This window comes from Passer domesticus, chromosome 8 (genome assembly GCF_036417665.1).
Source record: "Passer domesticus isolate bPasDom1 chromosome 8, bPasDom1.hap1, whole genome shotgun sequence".
Lineage (NCBI taxonomy): Eukaryota > Metazoa > Chordata > Aves > Passeriformes > Passeridae > Passer > Passer domesticus.
The window spans coordinates 54101344-54116280 of record NC_087481.1 but is presented as its reverse complement, the minus strand read 5'-3'; the positions used below and the strand labels follow the sequence as shown (position 1 = coordinate 54116280).

Below are 14937 nucleotides of genomic sequence, written 5' to 3'. Positions count from 1 at the left end.
GTGTGCTCTGAAGAAATTCTAGTGCTCTCACCATCACTGAAGTTCAATTATAAGCAGTTAGTACACTGAGGTACTAATTGGGCAATATATAATGCCAGTTCTGATAAATATTTAAATTTTAATCATGGGTTATAAAATGTGAGCAATCAAACATGCTCATGGAATCATTAGCTAGCAGGATATGAAGACAGATAGAATTAACATAGAATATGTTGGATTTTTCTCTGCATGACTGTGTAAACATTGGAGAGAAAATTGTGGTTTCCATTTTGTCCTGGATTTTTTCAATATCATCAGATTATAATAATTCATTGCACTGCAATGGGACTATAAACTGTTAAATTAAAATACTTTGGTCCTTCTGGATTGATTCCAGGGCTAGTGTATAATTTTGGGTAGATAAGATAAGCCCTTTCTGGTGGGGCTTGCTCCCCTGATGTCACTGGTGTATTTTCCATCACCTTTCACAGACTCAGTCCCAGTGGAGATGTCAGTGGTGTGAAATGGTGTAGCCTGCTTCAGGAGAATGTTTCATATTCTAGACCTGTTTCAGGTCAAATTGCCTGGATAGTGCACAGGAAATCGAGTTAAAGGAGCCAAGTATTCATTGAGAACTGGGAGAAAATGTAATACTGACAAGCATTACAAAGGATTACATTGTATGAGAATTTTTGAAGGTGGAGGGAAACCTTACTCTTTTTAAAATGTTATTTGCTTAATGTAACAGAGATCCCTGTCTGTTTTGCCTGAAATCAGTGCCGTGCTCATTATGTTTGTTCCAGAACATAGACTCTCTTATATTCATGACATTTCACTGTAATTGCATTAGTGAAATAACTGCAGATTGTGCTTTACCAAAAGTTTTTACTGATGTTAATGCTCAGTTTGCAGAGGTCCAGTGACCAAATCCATGTGCTGCTCTTTGGAGGATTGGGGTCATACACAGACACAGCATTTGTTTAACTTCAGAAGACTTTTCTTTGAGTGAAAATCTTTTCCATAGTGGCTTAGACTATCTTCTTTAACATTCATTAAATCCTATATGATGTATTTTTGACAAAGAAAGAAAATCTGTTTTAACTGAAACTTATTTAAGCAAGTCTGTGTTCTATTACCAACCACATTTCCCCATGGCTTTGAGATGTTTCATTTTTTTGTCACTGACTGCACTCTGAGAAGGGAACTTAACCAGTGCTGAGAAATCCTTAGAGAACATCTTTTAACTTGACTGTGTCCCTGCTTTAAAATGTTACCACTGACCATGTGATTTCATTTGGCTCTGTTGAAAAGTTGATGATGCTGAATGAAACCGTAACTGTTGGATAAGTGGGCTTTACCTGAAGAAGAAAAGCTGAGTTTAATGTGCTATATCTGGGTTTAATGTTCTCACATACTGCAGATGGAGCTCTCAAATGTTTCATCATTTCACTTCTAGAAAGCTCCACACTTAGTTTTATGGTATATAACTATATAAAAATTCAAACATCTTGTTATGTGGCCTTTATTTTGGGACTTGCTGGTTAGGTAAGCCAGTTGAAATAATTTTTGTTCACGTGATTGATTTCTTTTGACACATGTGGTACCAATTAGAGTAACTTCTGCCTATCATCTCTTCAATCAGGGCTACTGTATCAAAATACTTGATTAAACCCACCTTCTGCTGATGTAATGCAAAACAGTTGGTAATAGCAGGCAATATTGTCAGATTTATTGAGTGAGAAGCAGCTTTCTGAAGACCTGGCAATGCAGTGAAAAACATGACTAGATGGATAATTAAGTTGAGCACAGTGGAATTCGGGATTAAAGTAAACTTGACGTGGGAGAAAATGGCATGCCAGAGTTGGTTGTGTAATACAGTTTAAATTAGGGAGATCATTTTCTTCTTGACTTCAAGCATCAGTTTCTGGCTCGAGGTGCTTTACCCCATCCAGAGTCAAACTTCAGTGCACATCCAAAACCACAGCACACAACAATAGGAGTCCCTTGGTGTTCTTGCAGGATTTGCTCTGATGTGGGCTGAGGAAGAAGAGGTTCCACAGATTTTGTTGCCACACAGTTTCAGGTTCTTGGATAAAAAGTGTTTCGTTCGTTACAGAGAATAAACAGCACATAAACAATGAGCTCAGGGGTTTTTTTATAAATAGCCATCTGAAATAAATTTAATTGCCACTTTGAGGAAATCAATTTCTATGGCTGGAGTGCTTCCAGTGCTTGGGGATATGGAGGAGAGAACCTGGAGGTTCTTGGTGTGACAGGGAGTGTTGGAAGCACCAGGCTGGCATGCAATAATTCAGTAACAGTTTGAAGAATCATGTTGGTGTGTCCTGTCAGCACCATAAGTGCTGGATGGCAGAGGCTATTTCAGATTCACCTTTGGGATGTGTGATATGTGGGTTATACCCATTGTGAGAACAGCAAAGGGCACAAAAGATCCAGTAACTAACCTTGTTTTCCCTGTCTTTCAAATGCTTTTTTTCTGAATACAGGTGGCCAGCAACATTTTTTACAGTATTTAGTTACGTGTTAAAATTCTCTTTAAAATTATTTCCATACTGGAAGTCTGTCAGGGAGTTAATCCCTCTCTTGTTCTCACTTAGGCAGAGCATGCCCCAAACGGACCAGACTGTGGCTATGGCTCCTTCCACCAGCAGTACTGGCTGGATGGGAAGATAATTGCTGTTGGTGTCATTGATATCCTGCCCTACTGTGTGTCCTCAGTCTATCTGTACTACGACCCAGACTTTTCTTTCTTATCTTTGGGAGTCTACTCTGCATTACGGTAAGAGAACGTTTTCCTTATCTGGTTGGATGGAATCGTAGGAATTAATACTTGTTTCTAAACTTGGAGTTTTATTTTTAGTCTAAATATGTACTGTTAACACTACCTTTAGCAAAGTAGTTGTGGGGTTGGTTGCCTTCCATGTAAATTTTTAATTGTCATCCCTGGCTAGGGATGTATCTGTCTAGTTAGCTAAATGCTTTTACAGGTTAAGAAAACATGCAGAAACAAAATGCCTTGATTTTTATTGCTCCTGAAAATAATTTAATATTGCTTGGTTTCAGAAGGAAAAGCCCCTTTTTTTGTCTGAACAGAAATAATTTTTCCTTTGACCTTTTTCTAAGCCCACTCACCAAATGAAATTAATCAGTTTTATAGTTTTATGCACATTGAGGTCATAAATAACAGAGTACCTAAAAAACATTATCTACTGAATTAGTGCTCTCCTGCTGTACTAGCACTATGTATATTTTTCAGGTATGTTAATCTCATTATCTCTCTTCAGAAAGCCTGATGGAGAGAGTAATCCTATGAATTTTAAAGCCTTAAATTAACTATCCAACATGGTCTTGCAAAACAGTAGGAATTGTGGGTATTGCTTTTCACTGTGAACAAAAGCTGTATGTAAAATTGCAAGTTACTGCTTTTCTTCCATAGACAATTTTATGATTCCATTGTTATTATAAGTGAAAAAACCCCAAACCCTAAATGAGTGGAAATACTTGTGTAACTCTATTTTTTCCTTACCTTTTTTGCTTCTCTGCTTATATGAAATAAGTTGGCCACAGACAAGTGTGGTGTTCTCATGAAGCAGCTGGGTTTGAGCCTCGTGCCAGATGTGTCTGTGTACAAGTCTGAGTGTGAGAAGCTGTAGCATGAATCTTTTCACCTGTGGGGATTTGCACTGCACTCTGTCAGGTGCACAAGGAGCCCTGGAATTGGGAGATGCAGCTTTGTCCTTTCTCCAGGGGCTCCTGCTGCGAGGCACCTTGTTCAGTGTCACCCTCCAGGTGGAGTGGATGGCACACCTTGAGCTGTGTGAAGCACAAACAGCACTTTAAGGAAACTTCTTACCACAGTTAGTTCATAAACCTTTTTTATAATTAATAAACCACGTGCAATTTAATATATCAAAGGTCTAATCTGAATTTGATTGGATTTTTATTAATATCTGACAATTTTATAGAATTAATCAGAACTAACAAATGTGGAAAAATGTTGGAAACCCTATGACTTAGAATTGATCTTTTTTTCTCTTAATGAACTATATTTTTAGAACTATTCCATTACAAATATTAGATAGTATTTTATATGTTCATCTTGTAAGGAAAAAATTGGTCTAATTTCAACTAAGTCCTCCTAAGAATTATTTTTTAGTATTTGTAATATCACATTACTTTATGTAATAATAGACTGACATAATCCATGCTTACGAGTTCTTTAAATGATTTTAAATTTTCTACATAATAAATTTAAAACTTTGTAGCTGCACCATGCGTGCATGGCTCAGCTTGTGAAAAAGCAGCTTGTAAATTCTGCAGCATATAAGGCAATAAAAACGAGTTCCCAACAGTCCTGGAGGAAGCCAACCTCCTTCTTCTTTCAAAAAGGGGAAGAAAAAAAGTTGAGTTAGGGAGGACTTAGGAAGTTGCAAAGGAATCTGATACCTTCCAAGCTGTTGCCAATTTTACTCCAAGGAGGTTGGACTGCTTTGCTGTCACTTCCACTTCAGGCCACTCAGAGTTGTTGCTGCTGAGTTGCAGAAAGGATGGGATTTGAGCATCATTTGAAACATGTAGGCATGTAAGTAGAGAACACGGGGAGAAGAAACTGCTTGGAAATGCCAGTCTTGCCACAGGAAAAAAAATCAAGAAATACTGAGTAATACTGATTTAATTTTAAGGGGTAAATTGCCTCCAGTGTTTGTAGATGCTTCCTATATGAATGTACTCATATCTTGGATCAGAGAATAGTTTATGTTGGAAGAGATCTTTTAAAGATCATTTATTCCAGCTCCCCTGTAGTGAGCAGGGACATCTTCTTATCCCTCTGACACAGCAAGTAAAACCAGCATCCATTTTTTATCCAATTTGTTACAGAAGTGATCTGCACAGATAGAAATGCTGCAAAAATGATCATTTATAGAGGAAACACTGGCTGGGTCTTTGTGGTAACTGGTTTCCTTGTGCCAGTAAAATAAAAAGCAAACTTTTTTTGGAATACATTGACATTTATCTTTCAGAATAAATGAGAAAATCACACTAACAAAGATGGGATGGGTAAAAATACCTTTTGTTGCATAAAGATGGATGTTTTTACATGCAAATTGCTGGAGCATAAATGATGGAACAACCAAGAGGCTTATCCTTGAAGCTTATTTTTCAAAATACTCTGACGTTTTCCTGAGCCTTCTTAACCAGTAGAATTCCAGAACACCAGTACCAATTCTGTAGAATTCCAATGTACACAAATATTGACAAGAAACATATTAATCAGAGGGTTTTAGTAATTTTTATTTAGATATCAAATCAGGCAGTTGGCAGACCAAAACACAAAAATGAAAGTATTTTTAAGCCTGACATGGTGTTGTGCATTTTCTTGATTTGTTTGTTAGGTTTCCAAGTAATAATTTTCAGTTTGTTATGTTTGGGATTTTTAAAAACATTAGTTTAGAGTTTATGATGCTAATTTTTATTTTATAGAAGTCTAGTCCTTTATAAAGTCCTAGAATAAGAGCCAGATAGCTGTAAAATATTTCAATATGAAGAGGTAAAATGGCTTTAAGAATTGTATTCAAATGTAATTAGTCTTTTCTTTCCTCTCACAGGGAAATTGCTTTCACCAGACAGCTTTGTGTAAAAGCTCCTGATCTCTGTTTTTATTACATGGGTTTCTACATTCATTCATGCCCCAAAATGAGATACAAGGTAACGTGTGTTTTCACTTATTTCTTTAGTGTGCTGTCAAAGCTTTTGACAGTGTTCATAGTAATATAATATTTTGTAATTGTCATTTTGGATTTTAATGCAGATTTTATATGGTTAAATTTGAATGCTGGTTACTGTTTAACTTGGCTTAAGGATTTTTTTTTCCAATTTAGTTGCATGTGCTATTTAATACATCTTGGCTTAAGAGAGGCTTTCAAGGCTGTCAGATCATGTTTGTCATTTGCTTACCTGGCTATCTCAAGTTTACAGGGTCTCTTTCAGTGCACTAAAATTCTCCCTTTTTGAGGCTGGCATATTTGGAACTGTTGCTTAGTGACTCCAGGAACTGATAAGATGTCTTCTTGGGCTTGGCTGGGTTTTACTCTTTATTTTTTCTTAGAAGCTCTGTCCATGAAACCAGTGAGAAGTTTGGTGAGCAGAGATTTTGAGGCAGAGCAGATTTTGAGGAGAGGATCAGGAGAATCCACAGAACACTTACAGGAACAACTCTGGCTGCTGTGTAACCCCTGTTGGCTTCACCTCTGTTCAGACCTCGGTGCCTAAGGGTGTCTCTCTTGTGGTTTTACATCTTGTGAATGTGGTGCCTTTTCTCTTTAAATGCGTAATTGCTTTTGGATATTAATATGATACAATTTCAGAGTACTGAGCATTAATAGCAATTTGCTGAACCCTTACACATAACCATTTTTATCTGTTAATGTGGAAAGATAAAAAGTTCACAAAATGTAGAGAAAGAGGCGAAGTGTTTTCATTTCTTTTTTTCCCCTCTCAAAACATGCTAAAAATCTGCAGTGTTTTCAAATGACCAAAAATTGTGAGGTTCATTAAAGTGATGGTTGTGAAGGAATTTCACAGGAATTTCATCTTGATTATGGCCTGCACTACAGGTGACCATGATGATTCTGTCTTCTGAAAATAACAAATCCCTCTTGTTTTGTTAGATGATGTGTTTGTGTGTGTGTGTCCCCTTTGCCAACTTGAATTTTCTTGTGCATCTGCTGGCCAAAGAAAGAAAACATTAAGTTTGATGGAAGAAGATGGGTGAGTTGGAAAAATCTGCCCTCTCTCATCTGATTCATCTTAAAGGCTGTCCCATCACCAGCTTGAACCAAAGGTTTTGGTTACTTCCTCTACTCTTTGCAGATATTTAGAAGTTTGGGGTGATTTGTTTATGTTGATACACTGCAATTTAGCATCCCTTGTGTGTTCTACAACCTGCATGGTGCAAGACTTGTAAAATGAGTAGATGTTGTTTACCAGGGCACTTAAAAAACAAATCTGGCAATAATGGCAAAAAAAAACACCCATTTCTGAAAGATATCATGGCTAAGAAACTTCTGGGCTCAGCTGCTTGTAGTGCTTTACCAAAGAAATGAACTCTGTGTGCACGGATTAAATGAAGCTCATACACGAGGCACTGCATTAAAGGAGCCACTCTACATTTGTATTATTTATTACAATAAATAATGTTTTGTTGAGCCTGTGCTGCAATTTGAAAATGATTGCATCAAGAATACAACACTCCCACAATGCTTCTAGATTTCATTCTTAAATAATGGAAATTGATTAAATTGTAGTGGGAGTATTTTACTTTTTGTTTCCTTCACAAAAGCTCTTTTTCTTCCCTTGCTTAGAATTAATGACTATTTGATATGACTGTGATTTGGTAGAATATACATTTTAGTCTTCCAGAAACCTACCAAAGTCAATGTGTTGGGTAATTAAAGCTGGAGCAAGGGAGGATATGAAGAAAAGCTGTACCTGTGTGATTAGAACACACATAATGCTCTCTGCTGGGACAGCAGTAATCCAATAAATTAATTGCAAGGAGCTTTGTTCTATTTTATATTTCCTTTCCTGGATGCATTTGTTTGAGAAGTAGACAAAAGTAATGAAATTGAAAATCAGGTTGACATTAATTCTCTAGTTCCACTTTTCCCTCACTGAAACAGAACACCAGAACCAAATTATCAAGCTAAGCTCTGAAATGCATCTGGATAATGCTGCTGCTCCTGTAAGTGATTGGGAGTGGTGAGGTAGGGTGGTGAAGTACTGATTTTGCAGATTAAGTAATTTCAGTAATGCCTGATTGACTTGGAGGCATTTAATGTTAAAGACTTTGCTTTTTTGCAGTTTAATAGAGAAGTTCGAGGCTCCCTTCCCTTAATGATACTGCTGTGGAAGAGTGACAGGCTGTGTGTGGCTGATGTTAAACTGGTAAAGAAAGAAAGAGAAGGAGCTGAAAAGCCATCCACTGGGCTTCTAGCCTTTTTCTTGTAATTTTATTTGCAAATTACTTCTTTTGGGACCTTCAGAAATGGAGGCTGAGCACAGGAGCAGTTCTCTGTATGAGAAGTGCCTTATGAGAACACAGCATTTATTTACAGTGAAGGCAAAGATTTGGGGGCTAGTTATTGGGGGTCAGTGTGTGACCATTTCATCTGCAGGGTTCTCTTTGCACATCTGGTACAATTTGGTGTGTGAATGGGGTGTAACCCAGTGGAGGATTGGAGGCCTGAAAGTCCTGGAAGCAGATCCCAGAGCTGGGATTCCTGTGGCACAGTAACAGAGCTGGAAAATTCTGGATTCTCAGGCAGGAAGATGAATGGTTAGAGTATCAACTAACCCATGGATCAGACATAATTACAGAGGTTTTTAAAATAAAGCTCCCTTTTGAGTCACTGTTCCCATTTCTTTTGTTCCCCAGCAGCCAACATTGATTGCAATGGGATTTTAGAACAGTGGAGTCCCAGTGAAATTTCTTAAAGATGGGGGAAGGGACTCCATTGCAAAATTAGGTTATCTTTTAGTTCCCAGCCCCTCTCAGATTTGTTCCTTGTATGGGTTAATGTTTACTAACTAGTAAAATAAAATCTACATTAAATTGAGACAAAAGGATTCCTGTAGTCCTATTACGTTAATATGGAAAAATCCAGTGAAAAACCTTAAGCAATGGCTTTGGTCCATTTTTTTTCTGGGTAGGTTAGGGTAATACAAGATTTAAATGGTTCTCTGAAGAAATTCATGACCTTGTGAGAAACCTTCTCAGGCTCTGTTAGATGTGGTAGTTCTCACATTGGAAAATAGTCTCCTGGAAAATTTTCCAAGAGTCATACGATGCAAAGTCTTTTTCCTAATGCATTTTGGAGTATGTGATAAAGTTTTAAGCATAAAGAAAGTATTTTACTTGAAAATCAGGTTGTCTCAGGGTTGCCTCTCATATGTTTAAGTCCTGTCTGTGTACTTGTTAATGTTTTCAGTTAAATGCAGTAATATACAAGCATATTTATGGAATTACAGAAATAAAAGAAGCACCTTTAGCAAACAGCCATATCAGAGAAATGCTTGAGAGGACCTTGGATTTTCTTCCTGGATTGATACTCTTTTTGTTTTATCCTGCAGCCTTCAAGTAAAAAATTTCACTCTGTGGCTCTATGTTATTAAATTCACATTTTCCAATCACTCTGAACTCTTTAAGGTCCTTTCTGTTCTTTCCATTGCAGTCCTTTCACACTGATTTTGAATCTCATGGTGGGTGACGTTAAATGGATTTTGAGGTTGTGTTTCTGGTATAAATAATAAATGTATTTGCTGCCTTGCATTAGCCATTTGGCCTCTGTTGACCTTAAATCCCTTTCTCCTCTAAGTTCTTGTGCTGGGAAGGATTTGTTAGTGACATTTTCTATGTGAGTTTCCTTAGTTCTCGGTTTTGTGGGGCTTTTTCAATGTTGGGATTTGCACAGATCTTGTGAACATAATGCCTTTTCTCTTTAAATGTATCATTGCTTTTGGGTGATACAATTTCAGAGTAGAACATTGACAGCAATTTGATGAACACTTACACATGATCATTTTTATCTGTTAATAATGTAGAAAGATAGAAAGTTGGAGCATGGATCATTCCTTGTTTGGGTCAAGGATGTCCTTCCCCTGGAGGCCACCCCACTGGTGTTGGTAAATAACTCTCAGAGCACTTGGAAGTGCACAGCAGATTTAATGTCTTTGTGCTCTGTTATCTCTGTGTGCCATTTTAAGGCCATTCTATGATGTGAAGAGGTGTTTTGACTGAAACCTTTATCCAGACTTGTATGCAGGCCAAAGTAAATGGAATTATTTCAAACAGTCTCCTTTGGTATCAAGTCATGGCCAGACTTCAGATAGATGGAATACTAGAAAGGGCTCTGAAATGTCAGAAAAGAAACAAAAGGCTGATTCAACTGTGATTAATCATTCTTAAACTAAATACCTCAGACTGACTGTGGTTGTGAGTGGTGCCCCTGGAATTTTATGGCACTTGAGAGCCAATTTCTTTGGCTGCTTTCAGGAATTTCAGCATCACTCCTCATGCAGCAATGAAATGCATCCAGTGGTAGCCTGCATGTCCATGTCCACCAGATCCACAGGAGTCTGGCTCATCTTCCCTGTCCAGACTCTTTCACCATGTCTCACTATGAAATTCAGTGAATGTTTTCAGTAAGCTCAGCTTTGCTGTGTAAAGTGAAATTTGTGAGGGAAGGAGATTTCATGTGACGTGCCTTAATGTGATCCTCTGATTTTGGGGGTGTAAGCATGTGCTTGTTATGGTTCTGCCACCAGCAAAAAGCTTTGCTAAATGGGTCACTGGCTCCACACAAAAAGAGCTTTTATACCTTCGTGTGTCATCTTTTCTTTCAGCCTCCTTTTCTCATTGGTATTACTATTTACCTTAAATTGGGAAAAATACGATTAGCTGGGAGTAGTTTGGAGGACTGGAGCTGCTCTGAAACTAGTGGCTTTTCCAGGATTAATTTTGTAAGTTTATAGGAATAAATCTGCATTGCAATTAGCACAAAACAACTTTTTAAGCAAACAGGTCATAAAGAGTCAACTAAATATCCTGAAAAGTCAGTGCTTGTTATAGAGTGCCAAGTTGTTGCTTGCAGCACCATTTGATAATAAATGAGTGAAGTATCTGCATTGTAAAACTATTATTTAAGAAAGCAATAAAAGTTTTGGCAACACAGTGGTTTTGCTTTTTTTGAGAGGACCATTAAAAACAAACAGCAAATAATAAAGACAAAAACATACAGTAGTAAAGTTTTGAGAATAATAAGCTGTACAAGTGAGGAGGTAATTCCTGCTTTTGTGGTTGTCCTATTAGCATTATTTTTATCCTCCTGCCTTCCTTCCTTCTGTTTTCTCCCTGGACTTCCCTGGGATCCTTCTCTACATCAGCAGCTAAAATTGAACATTGATCTCTTCAGAGCTGTGGCCTTACCCAGCTGCTCCTTCTGATGGGCTGGGTTGGTGCCTGAAGAGAAATCTGCTGGAGTTTGGGCATTAAAACCCAGAGGGATTTTGAGAAGTCTTTTAGAGTGACCCAGACTTCCAACAGGATTTTGCATGATTGACTTGACATACATATGTTAAATGTGAAAATCAAGCTGTTTTAATGTTCCTTCAAGGTTTATCTGGAGCAAAAAGTCCTTATCTTTCTACATGTATTTTATCAAATGTGTTTGACTAGGAGTAATGTCTGGTTTTTGGATATCAGAAGGCAGGTGCTCTTTTCAGGATTGCAGAGTCCCCTTAAAATCTTTTTTCCTTTTGTTTCTTCCTTCCATAAAAAGCTTTTTCCTTTCACTTTTCCTTATCTGAAAGCCTGTGCTAAATAAATGGAACTTAACATGTTGGAATAAACAACTACGAGAATGTGGGACAGAATAAAAACACCATAGGTGAAAAATTATTAGTTCTTTGGTTCTTGATGTCATGCTAGTGATGAATATTTAAAATCTTTTCTCCTTTACTTCTAACAGCTTCTTGCAAAGTGTTTGAGGTTTGTTTTTTTCTTCAAGACACTTGTAAAGAGGTTGCAAAAACCACATTATTATGAGCATCGGCAAGCAGGAATAAAGAGATTCCCCATTCTGGATAGCGACAGCCATAAGTGAATGCTGGCAGGGGATTTCTGCTGAAAATGTAATTATGTAAAGCAGAATATCTGTTTCTGTGTCTATTTCCATGTTTTCATAACAGGTAAAGATAATGAATGTAATTAACACAATTGCTTCTTTATTTTTTTCCTAAGCTGTTGTTTTTTACTGTGTATAATGGCTAAATTATTACATTTTTTCCTCAGTACAAGTGATGATGCTGTTCTGAATTTTACATGGTGTTTTTCTGCAATCCCATTTTTCTTCTAGAAACAGACACAGACCCAGAAACTTTATTTCTCCTGCTAAAATATTTTCAGTAGGGATTTACTTTTTCTTGTCAGTTAGAACTCCTTTGGGAGAGAAATGACCATGTCCCTGGGGATTTATTTTTCTAATGTTAGAAATGTTTACGTTCTTAATGTTAGAAATCTATGTTTCTTTTTATTTGTTTCTGGAGTTTAAGATGACTGAAGTTTGTAGTGGAAATGTAGTGAAAGTAATATGGATATTGATGTTTGACTATTATTTCTAGGCTTTTATCTGGGCAGATGACGTTTGTTCTGTAGGTCTCAGCTGACCTCTGACATCAACAAGTCTCTTTCTCATTATTGCACCTTGAGAAAATAAACTTGGTTTGGATCAGGTTATTTTCATGTGGTCCTTAAAAAACCCCACCATATTCTGTATGTTCAGGATTCCCAGTTCAAGTGTTGTGAAAAATAAACATAGAAATGTGATTAATGTGGCATTAACAACCTACATTTGCACATTAGCAGGGATGTGTTCTGCACCTTTTACTTGTTGCAGGAATTTTGTTAATTTGGGACAACTTTACTATAATTTTTTCTTAATAAATGTGATTTTGCTAATTTGTGTAAGATTTAAGTGAGCTAAAATCCTACCTTAAAAACCCAGGAGTAAGAGGCACAGTTTGTTAAATTGTTGGTCAGTTCTGTGCTGGTGGATGTTTTCAGATCTACTAGAGGTAACTTGCCTGTCTCTGTCAAAGGGAGCTGCTAAAAAGATTTATTCAGGATCATGTTAATAAACCTGAGACAAACCATCCTCTGAATGATGGTAGCTGGTGAAAATTCATCATGTCTAATTCATGACTCAGCATAGTCATAAATTCCCTGCTTATTTCTGACTGACACTAAATCTTAGTTGAAGGCTCATTTGGGGACTCCATAGCAACCACTAGCAGTTAAAGTGAGAACTGTAAATTGTGAAATGCAGAGACAAAAGAGCTGGGGATTTTGTTTGGGTGGCTTTCTTGTGGTTTTGTTTTTTGGTTGTTTTTTTTTTTAAGGGAGAATAATATTTTTCACAATTCATATGTCTTTAATTTTTTCCTTCATGTGAGAAATGAGGTCAAAATTCCCATTTCAGAATTTGCCAATTATAGTTCTACAAACCCATTAGTCCTTGCTAGTAATTCTAAGAATGCATGGAATTAAGAGTATTTTTAAGGTTTCCAGGAAGCAAATTAATTGATGCAGTGCTGCTTCATCAGCTTCAGTTTTGCTGATTTAATAATTTTGGATGGACCTCAAACACTACACTGTACTTCTGAATTTTGAGAATTGCCAAAAGTGAGTTAATTTCAGTATTCAGAGATGGACACTGTGCAGTGCTGTGATGGAGAAGGTGAAAACATGTTTATGGAGATAATGCTCTTCACTTTTCCTGGCCCAGTCCCTGTGTAAAGCTGTTCACAGCCAGGCCAGTTCAGAGGCTGGACAAAATATTAAAGTTCTTGTGCCCTACAGAAAAGTCAAATCTGTCACCAAAGTGTGAGTCCTTTAAACTGGTTAATTTTATCTGTGCACCACATTTATTGAAGATGGCAACACGTGGAGTGTTGGATCTCTCATTTAACTCCAAATCCAGCTGCTCTTATTTTTACTGTTTTGCTGATTATGTTAGCTCTAATTAGGCAATATTGTCAAGTGGAATTTACTTGGTGTGAAAGCCTGGAGCTTCTGCTTTTCCTGGCTCTGCCATATTTCACTTATGGCCTTTACAGTAGGAGCTGGCTGATGAGCCAGTTAATCTACACAAGAGATGTTTTCTCTCCGATTTTCCAGGAAAGGTTTAATGGGAGACACTTTAATGAGGCCTGGTTTAACTAAGACCTTATTAATTTTACAGAGGTATCACAGTACACTCCTCTGAAGTGTTCCATGTAATCTAGATGACCATTCATTATTATGAATGATTATTTTCTTTGTCTGAGTTTGTTTAGCTGCTGACTGTTCAGAGTCTCCAAGTAAAAGTATAATTAATGAACAGACTATATTAATGAGGTTCTATTATTTATCCTCAACCCTGATGTTAAACAGTCTAGCTTGCAAAAAGTACAACTTGGTTGGGAATTTAAGTTGCAGAATCCTATAGAGGTGAATGATTTGGAACCAGAATAGAAAAGTGGAATCATGGATTGTGTAGTCCATCCCTTTACTGCAATGCAGGTTCAGTTATATCTGTGTTAACGTCGATATATATAATATATATATTATGTATAACATATAGAATAATATATAACATACATCATGTTCTTACCTATTCTTGTTCTTTAGTGGTCATCCCAATGAAATTCTTTTTCTAAATGTCTCACCTAAGCGTTTATTTCTAAAGAATAAGATTATTATTTTTTTGTTGTTGTTGGGTTTAATTTTGTAGGGTTTTTTTGCCATGCCCTTCATTTTAAACTTGATGGCTGCCAACATGTCTCTTTATGGGATTCTCTAAAAACCCAAATCAACCATCCACCAAAAATACCCCTCAATTTTTTCCCTTTTATTTTTTAAGCTTTTTGTAATTTTTTTTATGCAGCCTAGAAGATTTTCATCAGCCAATGTATTTTTGTCCTAGAGAATGGTGGCTAAAATTAGGTCCTGAGCTGCTGAGGTCAGCTGGTAGCATTTGTTTATAAAATATGAGTTTCTGCCTTCATTGTGCTGAGGAAGATAGCAGCCTCTGGAGGCAAGAAGAAAGGGTGGAAAGGAGGAGAAAAAAAGGAATTGTGCAACTACAAAGTTTTCAGAATGGGCTAAGTTGGGATGTGAGCTGAGTTATTTTTAGTTTCAAGGTTCGTGACTACGTGACTGTGAAAGAAAATGTGTTTATGCGGTTGAATTTCTCTGCTGTCCATTCTGCTTTAGTTAAGTCTGTGTCAAAACTTGAGTTTTTCTTTCTCTCAGGAGAGACTATTGCATTAAATGAGTTGACAGGGCCTAAAGGGTTTTATGGTTTTTCCTTCCAGTGGTTATGGAGATCTGCTGGATGAATT

The 14937-nt window shown here is 37.0% G+C and overlaps 1 protein-coding gene across 6 annotated transcripts in view; it reads left to right on the top strand.

Moving 5' to 3' along the window:
• Positions 1 to 14937, top strand: part of ATE1 (arginyltransferase 1) — a 73766-nt gene that overhangs the window by 20756 nt on the left and 38073 nt on the right. For 5 of the 6 annotated variants that reach the window (XM_064431503.1, XM_064431499.1, XM_064431498.1 and 2 more), the window contains exons 9-10: positions 2598 to 2779; positions 5607 to 5706. In XM_064431503.1, the coding sequence (XP_064287573.1) occupies positions 2598 to 2779; positions 5607 to 5706 (282 nt within the window). Of the gene's footprint in view, positions 1 to 2597; positions 2780 to 5606; positions 5707 to 6106; positions 7206 to 14937 lie in introns of those variants that run through there. The other variant, XM_064431502.1, reaches the window with a different exon arrangement.